At 43.5% G+C, this 27,376-nt stretch overlaps 1 protein-coding gene across 3 annotated transcripts in view; it reads left to right on the forward strand.

Annotated features, from left to right (window-relative positions):
• Positions 1-2,890: 2,890 nt before the first annotated feature.
• Positions 2,891-27,376, forward strand: part of VSTM2A (V-set and transmembrane domain containing 2A) — a 38,959-nt gene continuing 14,473 nt past the window's right edge. For 2 of the 3 annotated variants that reach the window (XM_081166901.1, XM_081166902.1), the window contains exons 1-4: positions 2,891-3,635; positions 5,789-5,940; positions 9,066-9,104; positions 15,562-15,895. In XM_081166901.1, coding sequence (XP_081023027.1) covers positions 3,560-3,635; positions 5,789-5,940; positions 9,066-9,104; positions 15,562-15,895 — 601 coding nt within the window. In that variant the 5' untranslated portion in view covers positions 2,891-3,559. The remainder of the gene's footprint in view (positions 3,636-5,788; positions 5,941-9,065; positions 9,105-15,561; positions 15,896-27,376) is intronic. The other variant, XM_081166900.1, reaches the window with a different exon arrangement.

Raw genomic sequence — 27,376 nt, forward strand, 5'->3', positions numbered from 1 at the left:
GTTCTAGTTCCCGGTGGTGAATCAGGGCATGAATCCAATAACTGCATAAAGCAGGACTGAACTCCCCATGCAACAGTTGACCTGCAGGGAGTTCAGTCCTGCTAGGTTGCTATCTTTGACCAGTGGGTAGGACCACCTTCCTGCCAATCACCTGATGTCATTATGACATCAGATTTTTAACATGCAGGTAGCCAAATTGACCTGACCTGATCTGGCCCAGTGGGCCATAAAAGGTTCTTTGCTCCTATTCTAAAACACCAGGTCTATTTGACTAGTGACTTACTAAGTCAAACAAAGGCTATGCATAGTGGCCTGTTAAGTGCTAGACAGCCCTCTGGTTTTGTTTTATAGTCTTATAGATAGCATAAGCAGGTTTGTCAAGTCCCTGGATGACCAAACAGCTGGTGAGCCGAGTTCAGGCTAGTAGGTCACAAGTTGTGTAGGCCTCAAGTAAAGCACGGGGTCCTCTCCCAGTCCCCACAGGCCATGTACATCTGCTTTGGAAATGTGCTTTGCTTTGCAACCAGGTAACTGAATAGGAAACTGTAGTCAGCAGTTGGCTTTATCACTGTGTAGGCAAAAAAGCCATTGTATCAGAAGACGCAGCAATGCTTAGTAGAAAAAATACAAATTGTTCTCAATATCTCATTACCTCATTATAACAGTGCTCAAATTGCAACCCTCCCCCCTCCCTGCACACCAGCCTTTTACTCTTAACCAGTAGGTTAAGCAGGATAGGAGAGTAGCTTATGAGGAGCAGGGCTAAATTGGGTGTGCATATTAGATATTGTGGATTCATTAAGCCCTCCACCCACCCACCCCCAATCATAATTCAAACACTGTTGTTACGTGTGACGGGTTATTACTGATGCTGCTGAATGGTTAAGGAAACATAGGTCACAATGCTGATTATGTGATTATGCTGATTATGTGATGGGTAAGATTTTCCCTCTGTGGGAAGAACAGAGAGCAGTAGCTTTAATGCAATTACTCTGAAAATAATAATTCTACCATTATTAGAAATATTATTTGTTCAACTGGTTGCTCAGTGCAGAAAATCCATAAAGAAGCATCTTCAATACACATGGTTGTGCAACCCTAAGTTATAGCTCCTATTGCAGAACTGCTTTTACCCATCAATACATTTCTCTTCAAATTCAACAAAAATCTGCCCTCCAATATCTTTAGTCCATTATATCCTAGACCTGCCCTCTGTAGCAGTAGGAGCTCAAGGCTTATCCTCACATTTATCCTCACAACAACTCTGTGAGGATATGTTAAGCTGAAAGTGGGTGACTGGCCCAAGGTAACCCAGAGAACTTTGTGGCTTAAGGGGATTTGAACCCTTGCCAGCCAGGTCTTCGTCCAGTACTTGAACCACTACACCAAACTGGCTTCATGCCATAGGGTGGTTTTGACTCTCATCTACTGAGCTGAGAAATATGCTTCAACACAGCAGAAGCAGTGAAGGTGAAGTCAGTACTGTGAGCCAGAATTGATTCCATAGCCAAACCATTGTCCTCCTGTCCAGGTGGCATGGGCTCCTATTTCATAGGCCACTTTGGCTACACTTGTATGTTTCTATCCTACTCTTTGCCAATCATGGGTCAACCAATGTTGATGGACTGCAATCCCCATCATCCCTGACTGGAGCAACAGGAAATAATTCCTTCATCTATGTGCAGCACTTCAAATACATGCAGATGGCCATTTTACCACCTCTAAATTGAAGGGAGAGCCTCAGCTAGTTCCTAGTTATGGCAACCTTCTTAAGCTGGGGTCAGGAATAAGGAGAGCTTGTCTATGTATTATTATTTAACAGTATTTCTATTGCTAAGTGATAAGAAATACACTTATAAATTAAAAAGAAGTTTAATTTAACAGCGTAATGAATTTCACCCATGAACTGGTCCCTAAGGCTTCCTCTGCACTTACAAATTACAAATCAGTAAATCACATAGATGCTATAAATTATTATTTTTCTTAACCATGTTGGGAAAAATACAAATATGTAACATCAGATGAAAGAAGCTAATTACCCTTCAACACACACTTTAACCAGCTTTTTGAGTCACAATTAGCATAGTCACAGGGTAGTCCAAACATGTCTCCCCTTTCCCTCCCCTCTGATTCAAAGTGCATCCATTTGTGGGGATTTAAATTTGAGAAGAGATGCTAGTATTCAAGCCTGCCTGGAAATACCTTCCTTCTAGTAGCACCTTAAAGACCAACTAAGTTAGTTCTTGGTATGAGCTTTCGTGTGCATGCACACTTCTTCAGATACCTTGCACACGAAAGCTCATACCAAGAACTAACTTAGTTGGTCTTTAAGGTGCTACTAGAAGGAATTTTTTTATTTTGACTATGGCAGACCAACACGGCTACCTATCTGTAACTGGAAATACCTTGGTTTCAAAGGTTGCTTGAAGTTGTTTAAAGGTGAAGGGAGACACTTGGAACATTCTCAGATGTTCTCTTTATCATTACCTTAAATTTTAGGATACAGGACTGGTCTAGAAACAGTGTCCAGGGATGAGATCTGCTGAGTTCTACCTACCAATTAAACTTTGGCATCTATGTAGAGATTACTGGATTCTAACCTTAGCTGTCGTGCACCTAAAACTGTGTGTGTGTGTGGTGTGTGTCTAACTCTAAAGCATGTATTCTGGAATTCAGGTGTCTGGTTTACAGTGGGAAGCGACTATGAGGAACCCATGTAACAAACAACATTGATTGCATATACAGCAAACCTTTCAAAAATCTGAGGCTTACAGATTCACAACACCAAACGGGGAGAGGAAATAAGCTTCACTCATTCTTAAATATTTCCCATTCTGTGTGTATGTGTGCCTGAGAGAGATGTCGGGGTGGGGGTAAGAGAGAGAGAGAGAGAGAGAGAGAGAGAGAGAGAGAGAGAGAGAGAGAGACCATCGTCTACTACGAAACCACCGCATTGACCTCTCAGTCTGAGGTGGGAGGCGGAAGATTCCCCCCATCAGCTCAATGAAAGCTGCTGCCCTCCGTGATCATCTCCATTAGTTGCTTCCCTCTCGTGCGTCTTTCAGCACCACGGACAGCGGGCGAGGGAAGCCACCGAGGAGCCACCGTTAAACGCAGCCTTTCCCAGGAAGAGGAGAACGGGAGGGGGGGGGCGAGTTGAAGTGCTGGAAGCGCAGTTAAGCTCCTTTCTCCCTCCCTACTTTTCAAGCAGGCTGAATGTTTAGGGAGGGCGCTCAACGCGCAGTCCTGAGCAGCAGGGGCTGACGGAGCTGCCAGGTAGCAAGGAAGGAAGACGCCCGGGAAGCACCCGCTCTCCAACCACGGGGAGGGCTGGATCCGGACTCCAGACACCCGAGAACCCCCAGCCTCTCCTTCTCCGTCGGAAGCCGATCTTGTCCCCCTCCCTCCCGCCTTGCCAGGAGAATGCTGGCAGCGCTGCAGCTGGGGCTCCAGCGCCCAATAGCCTTGTAAAAACCCTTTGCCCTGCCTTGCCTTTCGGGAACGGGCGTCTTCTTGGCATTACCCCGATGTGACCCCCCCTCCCTCTCGCTCTGGAATAATGGGGATCTTCTGGGCTTATGTTGGATTCCTTTCCTTGTCGGTATTATACATTCAGCAAGGACTTTCTTCCCAAGGTAAGAGCTGCCTTGTTTTTGTGTGTGTTTGGCCAAAATTGCAGCCGGAGGGTCTGTGGCGGGCAGGACGGGGCGATCTTTGTGGAGGGGGCAAGCCATGTGGAATGGAAACGTCGTGCTATCTTTTTGCCTTAGCCTTATTCTCGCCCCACTGGAGGGAAAAAAGTTCGCCCGAAGTGAATATGAAACCGATCTCCTGCCAACATGAGCATAACATAGCCCGGCTGAGTAGATGCAATGTTTGTGCGTGAGCGGGGGTGGGGTGGGGGGGGAAAATAGCATGCCACTGTGTATCTTCCAACTCTTGTTTTCAGGATTCATACAGACACAGCGCCTGTGAAAAAGGGATGTGCTTGTCTGCTTTGAATAGTGCAGTGTTTTCATAGCGTTGTCGCCCCCCTCCCCAGTTTTTTCAGGAGCCCTGAGGTCCGTATTCTTAAACCTTGCTTTTCGTCTGCAAGTATGTGTTTCTACAAAGCACGCCCCCTCCCCATCACCCTGTCAAAGGCGCCTCTTGCATTCCCAAGTAGCCCCTGCTCTGCAGAAGCCTTCCAGTTGCTGGAGACTTTGAGGGCTGCAGTGATCATTTCAGCACCGTGGATAGATCGTATCCATGCCGAATGCTGCACCCACAACCGCGCAGTTCTCCGCCGCTTTGTTTGTTTTAACTCTGGAGAGAGGGCTGGCTGAGGTGGTGGTGGGGAAACAGACTGAGAATGCAGAAATATGATCTCTTTCCCTGCTGATGAGGTGAATAGATATCACTAGCAGCGGTACAGTGCTGGCTGGGGGGCGGAAGGAGACGCTGTAGAAAACACGCATGGAGACTGGTGGTGTTGGGCTTATTTTCACATATGCCTACTTGGAATTTAAGTACTTAAAAAGTAAAGGCAGCTTTTTTCTCATATAGCACTGCTATGAGTCCCAGGGCGTAACCTAGCACATATGCATGGATTATTTTTGCAGTCTTTTCGGTCTACCCCCCCATCAACCTGTAACGTCATAGAATTGAAAGAAGCGGGTAAACTGGTAAATTCGACTATTTCTGAAAACTGAAAGTGTTTCTTGTTAGCTATTATTATTATTATTATTATTATTATTATTATTATTATTATTATTATTATTTCTATTATTATCATTTTGTCTATCCTGTCAGTGAGGGTTTCACACAGCTGATTGAATGGATCACATTCTTAAAGCCCCGTATATGAGTAGAAAGTGGATCAAGAAGGTTGTGATGATTATGACTTCTTCTAAGATATATGCTGGCATCCTGAAATGGACTGCCAGTATGCATGTCTTCTACCATATGGAACTGGAAAGGGTAGCCATACTGAAGTGCCAGAGGCAAAGTATTTCTTGTTTGTGAATCTCCTAAACTTAAACATGATCAAGTCTTTTCTTGGCTTGACACTGCAAGCAAAACAAGAAAATGAAATTGAGAACAAATAATCACATGACAAGCTACTTCTTCGAAATATTTAGACATAACGCAACAAACAAACAGGACCCCATTCCAGTAGTCTACAATATGTTTAATAATTAATATGGTATAATGTCATCCATAAAATACAATAAATCATCTGAGCTGATTTTCCAAATGGTTCTGCCCTGGAATCCCTAAGCTAGAATGCTGAAATACTGCCTTCCTAAGAATATTTGCATGTAATTATTTGTAACTTTGCAAACTCCAGTGAGATACTGGTAAGGGTGTTCAATTTGTCCATAAGCAAAATAGGCTTACTAAACAATTTATACATGTTTGTAAGGGATAAAGGGGTGGAGGGGGAGGAAAGGGTCTGAGAAAAAAGAAAAAAACATGGGGATGCAAAGAGGAATGAGAATTAGAATCAGAAAAAAGGAGGGGCAGGGAGAGGGAGACAGGGCTGCAGTCCTGTGCATACTTACTTGTGAGTAAGCTCCACTGAACTCAGAATACAGACTTGGCTTAGAAAGCACCCGCCTAAGCCTATGCATATTTACTTGTAAATAGCCCTGCTGCATTAAATGGAATTTATTCCCATGTAAACAGGCATCAGATTGCAAGTGAAGGCAGATAAATTTAAGAGGGGGTGGGGGGGGGGAGAAAGGAAAGAGAGGTTGTGGAAAATTGAGGGAGAGGAATCCCAATAAGATATGCTTTTCTTTTGCAGCCAAATTTACTGAATTCCCTCAAAATGTCACATCTACTGAGGGGCAGAATGTGGAGATGTCTTGTGCATTCCAGAGTGGCTCTGCCTCAGTGTACCTGGAAATCCAGTGGTGGTTTCTACGGGCAGCTGAGGACCAAGACCCTGGAACAGAGGTGAGGGCACTCAGGTATCAATGTACTGCCCCTGAAATCCTATGCAAGTCAGCCACTCCCCAAGAGCAGAGAAAAAATGGGGACCAGTGGGACAAGGAAAGTCTTGCCCCAAGGCTTAATATATCTTACAAGAGTAGAAATCCATTGAGAAATAGCCACCACTAGGGGATAAAACCTTGAACCCTTCCAATTGGTTTTTGGTAGTTGACAAATTCATGTGCATGGATAATGCATTCTTTCATTTCCTTTTCTCTTTTTTCTCATCAGTGACAAGGCACAGTATAGATATCATAGCAATGGATTGAATTTGCAACCCAGGCTGTTGCAAAGACTTCCTCTCCCCCCCACCCCCAATAAGAAGTCTGCTTGCTATCATTCTATCCTTTCAGGGATTTTCATTGCCTCCTCCATTGTTTCAGACTGATAAACACATGGAGCGGAGATACTTACTAACACACTGCGGGAACCTATTGTAGACAGGATTTCTAGAAATCAAACAGGCCTCCTTTGACTCAGTTGTAACAATTCTTCCTTATTTCCTATTTGGCAAGAAACAACCTCACTGGCTTCAGATGATGCTTGTTTTCATTCCTGAGACAGTGGGGAAAATCTGCGTCATCTCTATCATTCCGTTTCCTTCCAGCCTGTCTCCTCCCCCAAAAGTTTTTATTTGAAGAATTCATTTGAAGCATCCAGACTGCTTTAGAATTCATACTAATTTTCCATGGAAGGCATGCAAAGATATAAACCTGTTAATATGGCACCTCACTCTTCTGAGACTGCCTGCAATGATAGGCATTAAATGCAGCCAAATGTGAAGAGATCAGCCTCCATCCAAACTATGTAGCACAGTGGCTAAATGTGACAGGAAGGAACATCGTTTTGCCTATAGGTGGCAGGCTGAGCATGTGAGTGTTCTCCAAGGAAGAATCCATTTATTTAAGTAGTATTTCAACAGCAATTAGTCATCAGAAAACTCACAAGCTATGGGCAAGTTCAGTCTTACCCCATGGTCCTCAGACTGAAACAGATCAAGAAATGGGGAAACCCAAACATCAAAAATCCACACATAGCCTGTTCAGGTATCATGCCCATTTTAAATTGGTGATTGGTGTGCACCCCAAATGAACTCTGCATCTCACAAGTTCCCTGGTTAATCCATAAACATGAGCCTATTTTCTCCTTCCCGGTGAGCTGTTCCCACAATTTTGATGATTTCAAACATGTGATCAGCTTAACTTAGCCCCTTCCACTGTGCCGAGAATTAGATAATTATCTTAATTGCCTTACAGGATGACAGATAATTCTCTGTGGCAGCTGATCTATGACATGAACTCATATATTCAGGGATATTTTAGTCACTGTTCTGATCACTGTTCCTCCTGCCCAAATCTACATCCCTCAAACACAGACATCTGCTTTCTCATGCAATGTCCCCCCTCCCTCCCCCCCTCTCTCTCACCCCAACACCCCCGGTTTGGAGCTTTTACCTGTGCAAGGAACAGAAGTAGGATTTTCATTTCTGCTATGGCTGCTGCTCTGATCTCTCAAGGCTCTACATTCTATTGGGAGAGCCTTCTTCAGAGGCTAGATCAGGCTTCCTCAACCTCAGCCCTCCAGATGTTTGGAGACTACAATTCCCATCATCCCTGACCACTGGTCCTTTGAGCTAGGGATCATGGGAGTTGTAGGCCAAAAACATCTGGAGGGTCGAGGTTGAGGAAGCCTGGGCTAGACAGTCTGGTGGGTAGTCAAGGAAGACCTGAGCAGTGGCAGAGCCCTCCTCTCTTTTTATTTATTTATTTTACTATCTGCCCATCATGTTTCTCAACTGGTTAAATTATATAATGGAATTAATAATTTTAAAACTGATGACAATGCAACCAGGCATCTTATTTGCATTGAAAACAGAGCCTTTGGGCAGAAATGTTCAGAGGAGAGGGAAATTGTCCCTTTCATATGAAATATTGTGCCACGTTCTTTGTTTTTGTGAGAGTTCTAGCAATCAAAGCATCTAATTTGCATTAAATACTGAGGCATTTGGAAGTAACCTTTTTGGCCTTGCTATGATCTAAAAATATATCAAAGGCTGTCGAAGAAAGGCTAAGTGAATGTACTCAATATGGGATTGACAGAAAGTATAGGTCCTTCAAGATGTGGAGTTTCCATATGCCTGGTCTGAAAAACTCTGGGATGGTTTAGCTCCCTTGCTTCTGAGCCTTCAAACCTTCTGAAAGCTTGCCTACATATTCTGGAACCTTAAGGAACCACCTTTTACAGACAGTTGCTTACTTCTAACTAAACTGCCATTAGTGATGAGGCCTTGGATGTTTATAACAAAGCGTTTTCTATTCAGATGCAGAATTGCTTTGGCATTCTGGGTTGCAGAAGAATTTAGGGACATAGCATCCAGTTTCTAATGCATTAGTGTAGTACGAGTTCAGCAAATTTACATCCTGAATCAATTAATTATGAACTGCAGCAGGCATCATGGAATCAGGCCATCTAATTTAGCTAGCATCCTGATTCCAACAATGACAAACCGGAGGCCTCAGGGAAGTTCAAAAGCATAAAGGCAAAACCTTCCTTATTCTTTGTCATCACAACCTGATATTCAGCAGTACATGGCGTCTGAACATGGAGGTTCCACTTGACTATTAGCATTAACACCTGTTAGTCCATTCTTTTGGCTTAACTCCCCTTAAGTCAATGGCTACCACCACTTTTTGTGGCACATAGGCCAAAGAAACTGAAGGAGGTACGATAGACACATTTTAAGCCATGTTCAATCACAATACAATTAGGGACCCTCCTTCAATGAGTTCATTAGGAAACTACTCATTACTTGCCTTTTTTTGTTGATATGATCTATCTCACAGCTGTGTAGCCAATTCAGCTGCCTTTGAGTGAACATCTGTCTCCCACCAGTAAACCCTCTCAAACCAAACTATGCTTGAGCTCTGGTTGTCATGGCTTATTACAGAGCTGGACAGAAATTAGGGTGGGACCAGGCAGAGACAGTGGGAAACTCCATGCAATGAAAGGAAGGGAATAAGTGATTTAACCTTTAATGTTGGAGGTTCCTCGCCTGCAGTATGCAAAAACAGTTATCCATTCCCCTACAGGTGGAGAGAGATTTGGACAACGATGGAACAAAGATAAGCGTAAGTGGATTACAAAATATAGATTGTTGCTAGATATTCAGTTACTTTCCATTTACTGTGCTGTCTTTCATTAGCCACCATCCAAAAATGCATGAGCCCTGGACTAGTGAAAGGGATTTATTTTCTGCAACTTTCCCTGTGCCTTTTGGGGCATGGGCATTATCAAAGCCTTTGGAACTCTTTTGTGCAGATGAGCTGGTTCACTTCCCTGGCCCTGCTGAGGCAGAATTTAAAGAATCCTTTAATTTGTTCAGGTCTTCAGAAGGGGCTAGGTTCCTTTGAGGCCCTGTAGCTTTGTAAAAACTGCCATTTTAATTGTTGGACATTGGATTTTCATTATATTTTATGTTGTTAGCCATCCCAGGCTCCCTTTGGGAATGAAGACTAGGACAGAGAATGTATGCTCCTGTATACAGAAAACATTAATGGATGTTGGTAGTCAAATTGTGGGTGGCCCTTGCCTCTACCGGAGCTGGAGGTTTTGTGGAGAGTCCAGGCAAATGAAGACACTCTCCATTCAGGGTCCTGGCAGACATGCACAGAGGATATTATTGATCCTATTACATGCTGGAGACCTGCAAGTAATACCTAGGGCAGCTGTGGATGCCCCCAGGATTCAGTAGACCCTCCTGGACATACACCTGGGGACATCACTTGGAGTGTGTTGGGACATAGAGGCTTCTGCATGGGCTTCCATGCTTACTGGTTCAGGTTGAGATTTCTCCACTTCTCAGACCATCTCCAAGATTATAAGGGTATACGAGGGGGAATGCAGTGAGCACATAGGTGCCCATTTTTATTTTATTTTATTTACCTTTTCTGTCCCATAAGGAATTCTTTGCTTTCACACAGGTTCCAAAATGGGGTCAAAAGTTCAGTTTGACAATTTGCAGATCTAGAACCCTTACAACATATGAGCTAATAAGAAAAGATAAAAGTACTGTGCCTTTAAATCTGGTCATGTGATAGATCCTATTCTCCCCAACCCCAACCCCGTCCAAGCATAGACACACAACACAGCGAAGAAGAAAAATCCTTTTTTTGTGGTTTTAAAAAAATGAATATGGGTACTTAAAAAGAAAATTGCTACAGAAAACAGCCTTTTTTGTTTTTGGAACCGCACATCATACTTTCAATAACCTTAATGGAATTTTTGCCCAGCATGACAAAAAACAAGCCCTTCAGAATACTTTGTATTTCTTTAATCATTATTACCAAGAACTGAGGAACATGTAGGACCTAGATTTTCTTTCTTTCCCTCAGTATTATTTTATTACTTAGCTGAAATGCAATTAAATAAATATAGGAGAGTGATTTTCAAAGTGCTACAATGCCATGGAACTATGCGGGAAACACACACAAAAAACCTTAATAATGGAGGGAGAGAGTAGATTCCAGATGTTCTTGTATTAATTGAAGCATACAGAACTTGAGACCCACCAAAACTTTTACAACCCAGTAGACCCCAAACTGCAAAGCGTTTTATTAACCCTGACATCCCTATCCCCCACGCTTTGGACAATCTCATGCCTGCAAGTTTTTGTAGCACTGAGTTGAAATGCCTCTCCCCTCAAAATTTGCTGCACTCTTCTTGGGTGGGAAAATGGGGAAGATAGTGATTAAGATGAGGAGATAAAAAATGGGGCCTTTCCACCAGTGGCAACATTCCTCTCAGTGCCTGCCAGTCACCGTCATCCCTCCCCAACCCCATGGGATGATGTTATATGATTGCAAGTGTTATTAGAAAGAGAATTGTGTAAACATGGAACTGTTGGCACTACAAAATAAGGTGAGCCAGAGGAAGGGGGTTTCCTCTTGTCTACTGACCTTCCATCCCTCCTTCCAGCCCCACATTCTCCACTAAGAACTTTTGGCCCAGCTTTATTTGGGGGGTGTTTTTGCTTAGTCACATGAGCTTTTAACACCTATACTACTTGTCTGCTTTTAGTATGGCTCACATCAGTTTGATTTGCAATTAATGCAATTAAAACCAGGAAAAAAAATGTTTAAGGATGGGGATATTGGAGATGTGCAATATCCCCACCCCAGGAAAAATAATGCACTCAAAACTCCTTTTACATCCTTAAAATTTGTTGCACACTCATCCTGAGTTCTCCTGACAAAAAGGACAAAATGCCACTTTAGGAAAGGGAAATTCAGTAGCCGTTCTGATCCCATATTCCACCAACTTGGTCCAATGACAAATAATAATAATAATAATAATAATAATAATAATAATAATAATAATAATAATTTTTATTTATATCCTGCCCTCTCCAGCTGAAGCCGGGCCCAGGGCGGCTAACAACAATAAAATAATACAAATACATGATGAACAGACAACTGTGTAGTGCTGTTGAGGGGCAGGTGACACCTCTGGCACACTGGAAATTGGATCCTGCAGTAAACATGGTTTGAGCTCATGGACCAGTCTGGTAAAGTTAATTGTGATTCAGACTGCAGGTTTAGACAGGCTGGCCTGAGTGTAAGTCCCATACCAGACCCTCCAAGTGTCCCTATCTTCCAGGGATGTCCTTGATTTAGAAAAGGTTTCTGATTTGATCCTGGAATGTCCCACTTATCCTTAGAATGTCCCTATTTTCATTGGAGAAATGTTGGAGGGTATGGAGTTGCCTGACCCCCTGAGCTGTCTGAAGGCAATCCTGTATAGGGAAGTCTTTTTAATGTTTAATCTTTATGGTTTTATATATGTTGGAAGTAACCCAGACTGGCTGGGGCAACCCAGTAAGATGTGTGGGGTATAAATAGTAAAATTATCATTATGGAATGGGACGTCCCTAGTTTCATCAAAGAAATGTTGGAGGGTATGCCATAGGATATTGTGGGATTTAACTCCAAGAAAGAACACATTGGTTAGGCCAGGGGTCACCAGACTTTTTCAGCAGGGGGTCGGTCCACTGTCCCTCAGACCTTGTGGTGGGCCGGGCTATATTTGGGGGGGGGGAATGAACGAATTCCTGTGCCCCACTAATAACCCAGAGATGCATTTTAAATAAAAGCACTCATTCTACTCATGTAAAAACACACTGATTCCTGGACCACCTGCAGGCTGGATTTAGAAGGCGATTGGGCCGGATCCAGTCCCTGGGCCTTAGTTTGCCTACCCATGGGTTAGGCCTACTTCTCCCACAGAGATCAATGGAAGAAGGCAGTTGTGTATAACTATCACTGCTATCAATGGGAACTAGGACCAGATGTGAGAGGAGGGACTGTGAGGTGGAGTCATTCCTCCCACCCCAAATAACCCCCCCCCCCAAGATCAGCCAGTGGGGATCAAATCAAGACTTGGGTGCTGGTGGTGGGTGATGCTCACTCCCCACCCCCTAGTGTCATTTTCTTAATCAAAATTACCTCCCAAATTATCATTTGCCTGTGGCACACTTGGTAGCTTCAGAAGAACAGTTTTAGTCAGGAAGATGGTCAGAAGGAATATTAACCCCTCTCCCAGCAGCGTAGTTTCAATAAAATTCTGTCCCTTGCTGCACCTGCTGCTATCTTTAAATAAAGGATATTGGTGGAATAAAGCAGGTGTGTTGGACCCCAGGCTTGAGGGACAATCTTGTTCCTCTTGGCCTCTTTAGCTGGCATTCAAAATTCTCCCCCACGCTCCACCTATTCTCCCCAGGCCACATGCCATCGCTGGTCCCGCTTCACCCTGCAAGAGTGCAAGCACTGGTAATGCCTCTTTTTTTATTACCTGGACGAAGGGCAGAGAGGTTTGTGAGAGCATTTCTAGAAACCAGCCTACAGTGCAAAGGTAAAATTTGCACACATTTGCCTGCCCAGGAGAGAATGTGGCCCTTGAACATCTGGTTTCAAGGCTAAGTGAGCCAATTTAGCCCTCTAATTAAAAGCAGGCTTAGTAGAAGGAGGAGACGAATGCATGTTTGAAAAGAGCTGTTTGGAAAAACGTTGATTTATTTTAAAAGCCATTAATTAGAAGCATAGAGTTTAGAGGGTAAGAAGGACAGAGGGAAAGAAGATAAGAGCAAGAGGTGAAGGAATGCTATTTTATCAAAATTAAACTATAAATAAAGCCCTATTGGGACGCGGGTGGCGCTGTGGGTAAAACCTCAGTGCCTAGGACTTGCCGATCGTATGGTCAGCAGTTCGAATCCCCGCGGCGGGGTGAGCTCCCGTCTTTTGGTCCCAGCTCCTGCCCACCTAGCAGTTCGAAAGCACCCCTAAGTGCAAGTAGATAAATAGGTACCGCTTTATAGCGGGAAGGTAAACAGTGTTTCCGTGTGCTGCGCTGGTGCCGGCTCGCCAGAGCAGCTTTGTCACGCTGGCCACGTGACCCGGACAGCGCTGGCTCCCGGCCTCTTAAGTGAGATGAGCGCACAACCCTAGAGTCGGACACGACTGGCCCATACAGGCAGGGGTACCTTTACCTTTACCTTTAAAGCCCTATTATCTATATGGATTTTGCTGGTCCAACACCTTTTTGGAAAATTACGTTCTTTGTCATCCCAAATTCCACATAGCTAGATATCATTGAGCATTGACATTCCTCCCAGAGTAGGTGGGGAACTTTCATCCCATGGCACCAGCCTACCTGGCCTGGAGCACACAGTTTCTGCACTGTTTCTGCACTGCAATTAGGCTTCAAAAAAGCTGCAGTGTGTGTGAAGGGAAGCTTTCGGAAAGCCTGATTGTTGCATGGGGGTCCCCTTTCTGGACTTTAAAAAATGCTAAGATGGAAGGGAGAAAGAGAATAGCAGAGAGAGGGGGATGGAGATGAGGTGGGAGGGAGGGAGAAAAAGAGTGAGCGAGAGCACATGGATGGAAGAGTGTGAATGGGCATGCATTTGTATGGATGAGTGAGGTGTTCTGGCCCAGTCCACCATTCGCATGCTGTCCCCAATAGGTCTTCCTCACCCCTGGCTCAGAAGTTAAGAGTTCTGGATTGTGAAGTTCAAATCAATGCTATAACTAGACATGCCTGGAAATGGATATATGACATATTGAACAAAATAATCTTAGCGAGATTAAGACTGGTTATGGACATTTAAGGGTCCTTTTGCTCAAATGCAGAGTTGTCATAGCTCATAATAGCTCCTCCTGCTGGGAAGCTATTGTGCAAAATGCCTCTCAAACGTCACTATCCAATCAGTGATAGTTAACAGAATGATATGTATAATTTCTCTCCCTGCCCCTGACCATTTTCAATGGCTGAATGTGATGTAGAGTCCTAGGTGGCAAGTATAGAGCAAATGAGAAATTGCAATGGCACCACTCTGTCCTGCCTGCTGCCCACATTCAGTCTGCAATTGATTTTTGACATGTCAGCCACTATTTTAACAACTTACCTAATCAGTACATGACCTTTAGTGCCTGTTTGGCCCCCTTCCTGTCCAGTTTGTTTCTGGGGTGGATGCCCTTAGTGTTCTCTTTTTAGATACAATATTGCTTAGCATCTTGCTTTAATTATGAACCCACTAGGTGGTCTTGGCCAAAGCCATCATCTCACATCACAAAACTCATCCCACCATCTGCAATGGGGGAATAATAAGGATGCCAGCCTACTTTAAACAGAACTGATAAAAGAATTTGGAATAAATGTGAACGGCTTTGTACACCAAAGAAAATGTTATATCAATACTAAATATTTTTATATTGTCAGAAGGGTTTATATATTTATTCTGCATTTATTTTATATACCCCCCCCACCTCAATGCAGTTTACAACACATTCAGAAAATATCAACACTACCCTATAAAGGCAACCAACAAACTCACACCTATTTGTAGACAGTGGGGGAGGGAGGCTGCCAAATATCTTTGTGGGTGAATTCTGTGCATTCTTAGAACATTATCTTTTTCTTTTTTTAGAAATGCTGTTTCATTTAATGTTGAATTAAACAATCTATTTTAAAGGATGAAGGAAGCAATGTGATAAGAGAGGACTGGGAAGTGTAGTGGCCATGCCCATGGTTTCCCTCCTTTATAGAATTGTAGAGTTGGAAGGGACCACAAGAGTCATTCTAGTCCAACTCCCTGCAGTGCAGGAATTTTTTACCCAACGTGTGACTCGAACCCACAACCCTGAGATTTAAGAGTCTCATGCTCTACCAACTGAGCTATCCCAGGTCAATGATGTTAAAATAACATTAAATACTAATAGAGTTGCACCCAGCATACATGGATGGTGAAATGGGAGGGGACATATTTCCAAATATTCTCCTGTGGAGGAGAGGTACTTGAGGCATCTAGAGGTACTTAAAAAAAAAAATAGAATTTCCTCCCCTGCAGAATAGTTACTCACCCCCAACACACGCAGAACCCAACAACCCTTAGTCCTCTGGGCAATGGGTGGGGGGCAGAGTTTGCTTTCCCTTCAGTTCTACAGTCCTGGGGCAACTGAAAGCCAGATGATGGTTGGAACACCTGCTGGTGGCAATGTCTGATGTGATATGTTGTTTCTGGAAATTTTGCAGACAGTGAAAGTACAAGGGAACGACATCTCCCACAAACTGCAGATCTCCAAAGTCAGGAAAAAGGATGAAGGGTTGTATGAGTGCAGAGTGATTGACGCCAATTATGGAGACCTCCAGGAATACAAAGTCCAGGCCTATCTCAAGGTCAATGCAAACAGCCACACCCGACGAATGCAGGCCTTTGAAGCTTCCCCAATGTGGCTACAGGATAAACCTCGTAAAAACATCTCAGCAGCCATCCCCAGTAGCATCCATAACTCTGCCAGCCAACGTATGCGCCCCACCTCCAGCCCTCCAGCAGATGCCAAAATCCCCAAACAAAGCCCACAATCAGGTATGCGTAACTATTTTGAGCACTTGAAGGATTTTGTTGCTAATGACTTTGCAAAGTGTGGTTTTTTAAAAAAAATAAAAAGGAGGAGGGAAAGGCTGTTTACTGGACAAAAACATGATATGCGCTTTCTTACACCTGAAGCACAGTTAGGAAAACACATTGTACAAAAATCCATACTTTTGTACTCCTGACTATACAAGACAAAAAGTGCCCTTATGTTTTAACCAGGACTACACAGCTTGTTATCCACCAAGTTAGATGCACGTAGCCCATGAGCCATGTATGTATGGATGCCTTTGGGGGATTGCAAAAATAGAAGGGAGAGCTTGTCAAGTGCTAGGAAGGCCTCAATGCATGGCTTGATCAGCCACAAATTATGTAGGTCTAATTCTAAGAAATTGCAAAATAGCACATCTCAATGACCTAAGCAAAGGTTTTAATAGAGAATATAAGTAAATATCAAGGCCCAAAGCAAGAGGAGTTTTATTCAAAGGTGCTATAAAACGTTACTATTATTCCTCCCACCACCTTTCTTTTCTTTTCTTTGTCTTAGTTTGCTTGGTGTCTCTATAGGACTACGCTGCACATTGTGTGACTCACTAAACTGCAATCCGCCAGCTATGTGCTGTGTCCTGCCTACTGCTTAGCCAGTCTCCTTGTTTTTGAAGTCTCGTGCAGGCAACAAAACCAAGGAGGTTTAGTCCTGGTGAACCATCACACATGGCTGGGGGGCTGCATTTGTCATAGTGGTCTATAAGTAAAGATGGTTTTGTCTAAATACTTGCTTATTGATAGTAAACAAGCATTTAGAGATAAAATGCATCGAGATATCAAATGAACATCAAATGGAGAAAGAGAGAGAGAGGGAAACCGTGAAGGTCTTAATATTTTGGAATGTAGCACTCTTCCAAATATAAATATGATTTCCCTCATCACCTTTGTATGTAATTCCTCAGTTTTGGGCATTGGATTAATGCAGACATCCTGTCTGCTTACTTGCATGAAACCACTAGGTAAGCCAGTCTTGTGTCATTCTGCCAAATGGCGAGGAGAATTTGACCACTCCAAAGTTCCCCCAGATTTCTGACTGGGTGTGGAAGTGTGGAGAGTTGGGGTAGCTTTACAACTAAGAGACCGAGTGATGAATCACGATGCCTTTGGCATGAATAGGCTAGGTGGCCTTTTTAAGTAGGCTACACTTTCTCACTGGGAATAATAATATTGACCCATCTTACACAATTGTTATAAGTACAGTAAGATGATAGAGATAACTAACAATGACAACAGTAGCACTGATGCCTCATTTGTAGACATATGGGAACTGAGATGTAGATTTCCATAGTGTTGAATGAACAGACGAGACGGGAATGTACACAGCAGTACATTTTGCTGGTGTGCTGCCCTGCGGTCAGATGGAATTTAAGAGGAAACCTAGCAACAGAAGGGGGAAATATAAAAAGACTCTGCTGTGGATTGATGAAAACAAGCATTTTTCCTCTCTCTCCAATACTGTAAAACACCCCAGCGGCAATACATGTTCTGATAAGACAAATGTGCAAGTTAAATATTATTTTGGTTATTTTCTCCAAGCAGATCAAATTCAAGGACTATGGTCTTGCTTTAAGGACACATATGATTCTATGAATGCCTACGAATGCCTTAAATGTCCCCTTGATACAAGGCTACATGGCAGAAACACCACTTTTATATACTCATATTCTGTGCTCCCACTGGCGGTGACAGGTTGCAAGGACACTGCTAGAGACTTTGGTTTCCATTTGACAAGAGAGCACCGAGGGCTTATGGTGTAATCAAATATATACAGATCTATATCTCACTGTTTACAACTATTGGTGTGAATACATAGCAAGGTGACTCATCTATAAGAATTCTTTTGAACAAGCGAAATTAAATACTTTGATTTGCCAACATTTTCCTGCAGCTCAGGAAAGAGTGTTAGATTGTGGTTATTCAGCAGACATCCTCAAATATTCACAGCTGGGCAATACTTTTATTATGACACCAAAAAGAGCAACATAGATAGAAAGTGTGGGCCTCTAAATGTAAATAGTTGCAGCAATGATAATAAAGCAGAAGGAAGTGGAAAGCAAGGGAAGAGACAAGGAAATAGTAAATGGCACCATCTTGAACCCCCTTAGGAGCAGGTGGGCTATGATCATAGTCAAGGTCTTTGTTGCCATTCATATAGTGGGTCATGTAGAAGCTTTGCATGTTGTATTGACAAATGATTAAGGATTATTTTCCCCTTTAAGCATGTGGCTTGGTGTTGTTGTTTTTTACTGGCTCAGCTTAAACTGGCGAGTTTCAAAGTGATGCACTGTTGTGTGCAAGCTTTCTCAGCAGCATTGTGGTCTAGACAGAGGGGTTTGGTCTGCGAGGATCTGACATGTGGATGGTGACGCATTGCAGTAGATCATTTAACTCACTGATCTTTTGGTTCCCACGCAAGGACATGAAGTTGTGACGCTCCTCGCTGAAGGGGAGTATTTGTGAAACTCAGATTTGTCCAGGCAGGTCTCAAGCATTATCACTCTAGAGCAAATTTCAGAGTTCCATCTGGCATTTCCTGCCAACACATCTAACAAATGCAGCTCTAAAAATACAGAAATGGAACACAAAATTCATGTAAATGAACATTTCTCATTTTATTCATAGTATCGGAAAGAATTGTTTTGAATTTTGAGTGAACAAAAAATGAGGCAACTGTGGAAGATCTTGCTGTGAACTTGAAGGGAACTGAGAACTATGATCAGCGTAGGGTGGATCAGATCTTGGTCTTCTGAGGGCCAATTTTGACACATGGGCAGGACCACCCACCTGTCAGTCATTTGATTTGACAATGATGTCAGATGATTGGTATGGGGGTGGTATCACCCACCTACCAGAGTTGACCTGCAGGGCAGGCAGAGAGGTCTGCTTTGCTAGCCTGTTCTCTACTGGAAATGTGTTGTTGAAAAGGCACCCAGCAAGATTGAAATTTCTGCTCATCAGTTGATGAGCAGAAGGTTCAGTCTTGTTCTCTGCAAGGGTCTACTGGCAAAGCAGGACCCAACCCCACCCATCAGCTGATGTCACTTAGTGAGATCAGATGATTGACAGGTAGGTGTGGTTTGGGGTGATGGTGCACCAAGATTTGCCTACAGACTGGAGGTTTCCAATCCCTGAAGGAGAGATTAACAGTTAGTAGTAAGGGAGATTTCTCCCTCCCGTTTCATAAATATTTACTCGCAATTCTTTGCACTTTTCCAGATTAAAGCTTGTTTCATCAGGAATTTTTATTCTTTACCTGACACTAACTTTTAGACCCACCCTCTCACTTAGCCGTTATTTAAGTTTTTGTGTAGCTACCTTAAGTTTCCGTGGGACTTGTAAAGGAGAACTATTCAGTTGTATAGGATTTTGAGTTGTGGGCCTTGTATCCCTGTTGCATAAAGAGGCAGAATATACATAATAATTCATTTCTACAAATAGTTATCCAACTGTGAACTACAAAATGCTTTGTTTGGGTGTTGGGCAGAGGGGGGTAAAATACAGGGCTGCACTAAATATATTTTAGCTTAAGATTTTTTTTAAAAAAAAAAGATTTGGTGGAAAATATTTATGAAAAGCCGAGTAGTTTTGCCTCAGCTTTCACAAAATGTAGCATCTGCTCTTGAATGAAGTTAATACATCACAAAGTATATTTCATTCTAAAGGAAAACCTAATCCCAATGGGCAGGCCGTTCAGAGTTACCTCCTCTTCTATTTTATTTAGCTAGATTACAGCAAATGGAGTTGGCCAACACACCATAGGGCCTTACTAAACATACAACAGTCATTCTGCACAGTTTGTCCCCAGTATCTGGTAGTCAGGTATGCTTCTACTGTAAATGGAGGGTCCATACGACTACAATGACTACTACCATAGCTGTCAACTTTTCCCCTTTTTTAAGGGAAATTCCCTTATTCCGAACAGGATTCCTCACAAGAAAAGGGAAAAGTTGACAGCTATGGACTACTACCCACTTATAGCTCTTGCCTCTGCTTTTCCCACTGCCATACACCCCCTCCCCCAGATAATGTTGATTTCAGCTTTTAGAAGGTCTTTGAGCACCCTCCATGGTCCTGCCTCCTCAATGAATCTATATCCTCACTGCAGCAGTTCCTATGTTGGTTCCTGGTAGTGGGCATAAACATGCCAAGCCCTGACAGAGGAAAAGGAAGGAATATATATTCTTGCTAAAACTCAGTTCCTGAATTCTTATGTCTATTAAACAGTGATTTTATGTTGTTCATATTTATTTCTGTAGTGTGCATCAGTGCGTGTGAGACTTTATAGAGTAGAAGAGCCAATGCTTGCCCTTGGGAGCTTGCAATCTCCAAATTTTAATGAGAGGCAAGAGAGGAAGAAAGGTTATGGAAAGTACATGGCTGTTTCAGCAGCATGTGCTTTGGCATAGTTGCACAGTTTGTGTCAAAGGCTTGATGGAAAAAGGTAGTTTCCAAGAAGGATTTGAATGAGTGAGAGAAGTTGCATCATCGTGCAGGTGTTCAAAGGTGGTTCTGAAAAGATGAAGTAGCAGAGGTGGAAGGATGAGGTCTTCTGAGGGAACTGCAGACTGCCATGATGTTCAGCAGTGGAGTTGGGAAAAGCAAAGGGATATATCAGGGTATAAGAGCAGAGAGATGAAGTGGGGGGAGACAGAAGACCCTGCTGGACTTTAAAGGTCAGTTTTCCCAGATCTGGGAGTGGAGAGGATACCAATGTGGGGATTTAAGGTGTCACATGATCAGAGCAATGGGAGACGTGACAGCAGAATGCTGGATAGATGTAAGGAGATCCAACAAGAGACAACGAAAGGGCACAGCAGAGAAGATTCAGTAGTCTAGGTTTAGAGAAGACCTGGAGTAGCAACAGGAGTACGTTGTCTGCTGCAGGAATTTGCAAATGAAGGGTTCCCTCGGCCTGAAGCGAGATGAGCGCCACACCCCATAGTCACCTTTGACTGGACTTAACCATCCAGGGGTCCTTTACTGCAATCATTTCTCTCAGGTGCAGTAAAGAGGAATTGGCAGGGAGAGGGGAGCACATCATATGCCAACCGAGAGGGCAGGCAAAACATCCCTATTTGGTCACGAAGTGAACAGTGATACTTATACTACCACTTCTACGACATGAGGATGGGTGCGGTGATGCTGGCTATAAGGAGCCATGCACCACTCTCCTTCCTTGGAGGTTTCTAAGCAGAGGATTCTAAGCCCATCTGTCAGTGATGATTTACTTGAGATTCCGGCGTTCCAGGGGGTTCGGCTCGATGACCTTCAGGGTCCTTTCCAATTCTGTGATTCTATAGGTGCCACTGGGCTCAGGCATCAAGTGGCAGGCTGAGATGGATGAGGAGGAGGAACAAGAGGATAACATGGGGGTGGGGTGGGATAGAGACTGGAGAAGACAGGTACTTCCCTCCCACAGCATATAGCTGCTATGGATGTGGGAAACAAGACTCCCTGGAATCCAGGAAGAGCAGCCAGGAGAGAGCAGCGGCATGTTGCCTCTCCTTCTCAGCCAAAACAGAAAGTGAAAGTAAGTTCACATTCATAGGTGAAGCACACCCCGGGGACAGGACGTCTTTTCCCTTGAGCTATTAACCCTGTAAGCCCTTGGACACCTCACAAATAATAAATTATTATTATTATTATTATTATTATTATTATTATTATTATTATTATTACAAGGCATGAGAGTTTCACACGTAAGCCCACTTTGTCCCAACTTTAGAAGCTTGGCAGTTGGGTATGCCAACCTATTGGGACACCTCTGTTGTTTCTACATAGTTGCAAATTCCTTTCACCGAGCTTGGTCTTCATAGGGCAGAAGCACTGCTTCTAGCCAGGCCACGCTCTCCTTTCATCCAGCCTGAGCATAAAGGCTGCTGTGACTCCTTAGCTGCTACTGAGGCTGTGTATTGTGTATTGTGTATTGAGACTGTGCCTGAATAAAGATCTCTTCCTTGCTCTCAACTAAAAGCCGTGGTCTCAGCAGGAGTCAGGGCCGTATGGCATGCTGCGCATCGCTCCATGTCCTGCCTCACCCTCAAGATCGAGCTGAGAGTTGTTCCCACACCACCCTATCATTCAGACAACTGGGGAAAGTTGTTTATTTTCACCTCATGTCTAGAAAGCACTGAGGAAAAGATTGATAACTGAACTGAAACAGCCACACAGATTTCAACAGAGCTCTAGAGAATCCCACCTCTGTATGTAATTACAGAGCATTCAAAAGCTCCTATCTCATTCTCTTGTCCCGTTCCAGTTCTCTTGGAGAGATTAAGACAAAACCTGGCTTTCTTTGCTTTGTTTGAACTTACTCTAGGTGCTTTTTGTCAGAGAACTGACAAAAGATAGTGAGCCTATTTCATTTTTACCTCCAGGCTACTGTGACAAAGGGAAATGACTGTGCTTGTATCTAGAGTGCTGAGGCTTCCATCACTGTGCTGTCGTTTCAGCAAGTGAAGGACACAAAATTCTCCACTTCACATTTTGATATCAGTTATTATCCAGATTTCCTTGACAACTTTCCCCACCAAACTCAATAGATGTTAGGCATTAAACAGGGGTGAAGAACGTCTGGACTACGGGCCTAATTAAACGAAGTCACACATGTGTCTGGTAACTATAGAGACAGCTACAAAGGAACTATCAGGGGCTTCAAGGGGGGGTCACTGGGAACCAAGAGAGGCCTGTCCTGTTTTGCCATGTGCCTTGCCGTTTTTACATATAAGCTAAACAAGCTATAGCTTAGGGCTCCACTCTCTTGGGGGCCCCCAAAAAATTTAAAAGTATTTCACTATTAATATACTTCATCTTAATTGTATTTCAGTTCAACAATTACTTTGATAAGATACATATTTTGTTATGTGCAAATGGCTTTAGATACCTATTAGGTCCATAAATTACCTGGTTACCAGATTTATTTCAATGAATCTGGGGACACAATCAATCATTCAAACAATCATTTTTTTAAGAGAGGAAAAAAGTTATTTAAAGAAGTAATAGCTTCTCTTCTGCGGTCTCCTCTGTTGCACGGCCTTCCTCTAGGTCCCGGTCTTTCTTGGAGAACTAGCCGTGCTTCCCCCCTCTCCCTCCCTCCATCTCCCTCCTTGCAGCAGCACACCGAGCTCAACGACCCCGCTCAGCTCTCACCCAGCACGGCATCTTCAGCCCCTACACAGAGTCCCCACGTGATGTGTCTTGTGCACAACACATCATATGGGGACTTCCAGTGAGGTAAAATGGTGGGCACCATGGCAGCAGGCAGCTCCTGAAGCCAGCCAGAGCCAAGTGCGCTACTAGGCTGGCTCTGGGCAGCTTAGACTGCTGCTGCCATGTTTCCCGGGGACATTAGATGAAATTCGGGGACATTCTGGGGATGGAATTTGTCCGGGGACAAATTTGCAAATCCGGGGACTGTCCCCGGGAAACGGGGACAGCTGGTAACCCTACCATATAGCTTATTTTCAATACAAAAAAAAAAAAAACAGTGACAATTTGTTGTTGACAAAGGACAGCTCAACTTCAGGAGCTGAGGGCCTTATCAAACCTAAATCCAGCCCTGGCCATGTGAGGCGAAACAGGAAGATGCTGCCTCCTGTCATAAGCTATGCTTACTGGGGTCACATGGCAGTGAGCTCTGGCAAAATCCAGTGCCACCCTGCAGGATTGTGCCACCCAAGGCAGCTGTTTCACTCCATGTTTTTAAACAGAGCACTTCCCCTTTGCAGAGGCTTTGAAGTTTCTTCAAAGGTGGTCTCCCAGTGTCAAGTAGCACCGAAATTCCATCTTCAAAGGAAACTGATTACAGTTACAGTGACACTCCTTCAAATATTGGCAAGTGTCCATCACCTGACACCACTCTGACATCAGGTGGTTGATAGGTGAGCAGCCTCTGTTGGCATGTGAGTTTATCTTCGACACCTATGAATTTTGCTCTCTCTGTGTGCAGCTTGGAAGCTTCAGTAAAGCTGTTAAGCTCACCAATGTGCAACAATTGTTGTCTTAAGCAGAGTTGTTTAAATTGACACAAAACACACACCCTGTATTTTCCCACTCTATAAAAGGTTACACAAAAGCTTTTGTCTCTCTGGTGTCAGAGGGGTTTCTATACTTCAATGTCCTTGCTGAACAAAGTCCACGTGCAAGTTCTAAGTCAATTTGCACAGAGTCCTGCTACTGCTTAGAATTCCCTGAGTCCTGAAGTCTGGCAATTGTCCAAGTCTTCCTCCCAAATGAGCTCTTCTCAGGTAACATCACAGTTCTGCAATGATCCACTCCTTCCTGATCTTGACCAATGACCCACCATCAACATTGTAATCTGATCCCGTTTAACACAAAGTTGCATGCCTAGTCTGCCCAGTAGCACTGATAAGGAAGTCACCAGATTCAGCCAAGTGCATCTCAGGATGGAACTCTCTCCTCTTTAATGGAATTAACCTGTTAGCTGCATTCCTTAACACACTCACCTACCTATAAGAGATGGTCTGCAAGGGGATGGGATTTAGGAGCTGGTTGTATCGACTTTCCCCTTCCTGCACTCATTTCCTCTGAAGATTCTAAAATAATATTTTGCAATACTGATAGCTCATGCACAAGGATATATCACAGAACCCCAATACGTTGCAGAGATTTCTGGGGGATGTTTTAAGGCATCTGCTTAGGTAATGAACACCGAGTGTGTCCACTTCAAGAATGTTGCCCAAGAGTCACCTGTGGCTGTGCATTGCAGAAGAAAATGAATGATGAGGAAACCTCCTCTCTTTGGAAAGTTTTTGCACCATGGTTATGGAACTTCTCACTGAAAAACTTATTGTGTGTTTTCAAGAACCCAGGCCACTGGTATAATATATTTGACTATATATAATAGTTGACATATAATGGCATCTTTTATCTGACAAAGTTCATTGGTAATTAGCATCTGACAGCGTTTCACAGTTGCCAGCTTAGGAAGTTTAATAGATGAAGCCTGCCAAAATCAAAGCAATTAAGAAAAGCAAAATATAATAATAATCTTAAGCAACTTTTAGAATTTCCAGTTTGGATGGTAAGCATTTCACACTTAACCTACAACTTTATTTATTGAGTTGGGGAAATTGGAAATTGCAGGAAATTTCAAATATTCCCTTGTATATTCTTATTGGCATGCAAATATATTGTGACGAGGGGAGGGAAAACGATGCAAGGACTATGGCAGATTTTTGAAATGGCAACATTTATCAGCCTGCACAGCTGCCCAATGCAGATTGTGGTGGGTGTCTTACTGGTGCCCTGGACGGAAGAGAGACATGTTACAATGTTTGATGCATGGCTGGCTGTGCACATTGCGCCAGTGCTGGAGGGGGCAACGCTTTTGTGTCTAAATAAGCCTCTGCCCTCCAAGCCAGGCCTCTTTACAGCTTTATAGCACCCACCCATCTTTTGGCTGCAGTATGAGGCCTAGATTCGTGTTGTGGAATGGAAACGACTTCTGCATCGCTTCTCCCCTGCCAGTGGAGTTGGTGGAGCAGGCAGCGGAGGTGGGCTTCTGGTGCCCACTCTACCCAAAGTGGGCACCTCAGTCTGCCTCATCAGTGGGCCGAGCCTGGGTAGGGCTAGGGGCTGTAGAAACCTCCAGACTTTTGTGTACAATGAGGTACATCCTTTGTCCCACCAACTTTGGCCACCAACGCCACCAACGTTTTGCTACCACTGGCAGGTGGGCCCCAGAAGTTTGCCCGTGTGGACAGGGTGAAAACGATTCCTTACCTCTGGACTAGGTGGTCACCCCAGGGGCCAATTAGGGTTTTTGTTTTGCCTGTCAAACAAGAAAATCAACCAGGTTTGCTTAGTGCACAATCAGTTTTGGGTTTTTTCTGCCTACTCCACATTGTGTGTGCTTGCAGGGGGAGGGAATGCCATCTTTGGGTAAAAACTGGTGGGGGGCATTTCTATTTAGAAGTTAATTGGTCAAGGAAAAATCTGGTGTGCACCTGGAAACACTTTTAAGGTGGTTGGGAGAATCAGGATTCCCAAAACTTGTTACTTCAGGATGCACCCACCTGCCCTATTTCAGCTACCTAGAACTATGAGTCCTGAGTGAGGTTAAGTGTTGCAGGGGAGCCACTCTCAATACTTGAACAGTGAGCTGCTCAAAAAGTTGAGTCACTAGGTAGCTCCTGAGTTTGACATGTTAAAATTGGAAATCTTGCTATATTCAAATTAATAAAACCATGGCCCTAGTTACTCAATGGAAGATTAGGTATAATGCTTGTAAGCATTCCAGGCAATGATGCTTGCTACATATATTTGGTCAAATTTTTGACAAGCCGTAAGCTTGCTCATGAACTCTTCCTTATATGGTCTCCACCCACTTTCTCATGAAAATATTCATCCCCACTCCAGAGGAATCACACAGTTTAAGAAGGCTTAACACAAGTCTCCTACATGTTAAATCAGAAAGCATTTGGTTTTGCGTTATCACATATAACCTTTGCTCTCGTTTGTAAGACCATCAAATCAAGAGGACTGGGAAGCAGCTTTAAGTGGCCTCATGTTATTCCAAGTCACAATTTTATTTTTATTTTTTTGAAAGATAGATAGATAGATAGATAGATGATAGATGATTGATAGATAGATAGATAGATAGATAGATGATAGATAGATAGATAGATAGATAGATAGATAGATAGATAGATAGATGATAGATAGATAGATAGAGATAGAGACCACTGGATTGACAATTGCCAGGAATGCTGAGACACAGATTCTTGGCCCAGGTCAAATGCAATCAAAGGGGTGCTTGGCACACAAGGTTATCATCCTTAGGGCCACCTGAGTAGCTGAGGGCTTGTGACATGCAGCCACAACAAAAAAAAAATTTGATGGTGACAGCACTTCATTGCCATGCTGGCAATTGTGGTGGCTGAATTTAGAACACTTATGTGTAGGTGGTAGACCCAGTTCTCATGGCAACTAAAGCTTTATGTATAACTGTGTGCAGAGTGAGATGGGTCTATGCTTTTAGCTTTGCCCCTGACATCAGGTCTTCTTCTTTAAACTTTGTGCTGCCCACAGACGTCAGTACAGAAAGCCTGGTGCATGAGCTCTTGCTTAATATGTGTAGGAGCTGCACACAATTGGGACATGGGGTTGTGTGGGTATTTGGATGATGCAGAGCCCCCACAAGTGAGTATGAGCTCGCTTTCTGGGCTCTCTGTACAAACAACCACATGGAAGAGGAGCCAGCGATGGGCAGTGACACATTTACACCCCATAAGTGAGTAACACGTGTATTTGCACGTCAAGACTCCAGCGCACCCCCAAGGATAAATAAAGGCACACTGACACAGAATTTTTGTTTAAGGTTAGTGGGCAAAAATTTAGGCCACAACTTTATTGATTACAGCAATGTGAGTGGTATTGGCTTAGGCATTGGCAATAACTATATAT

Source organism: Podarcis bocagei, assembly GCF_964188305.1.
Source record: "Podarcis bocagei genome assembly, chromosome: 13".
In the NCBI taxonomy this organism is placed as follows: Eukaryota; Metazoa; Chordata; class Lepidosauria; order Squamata; family Lacertidae; genus Podarcis; species Podarcis bocagei.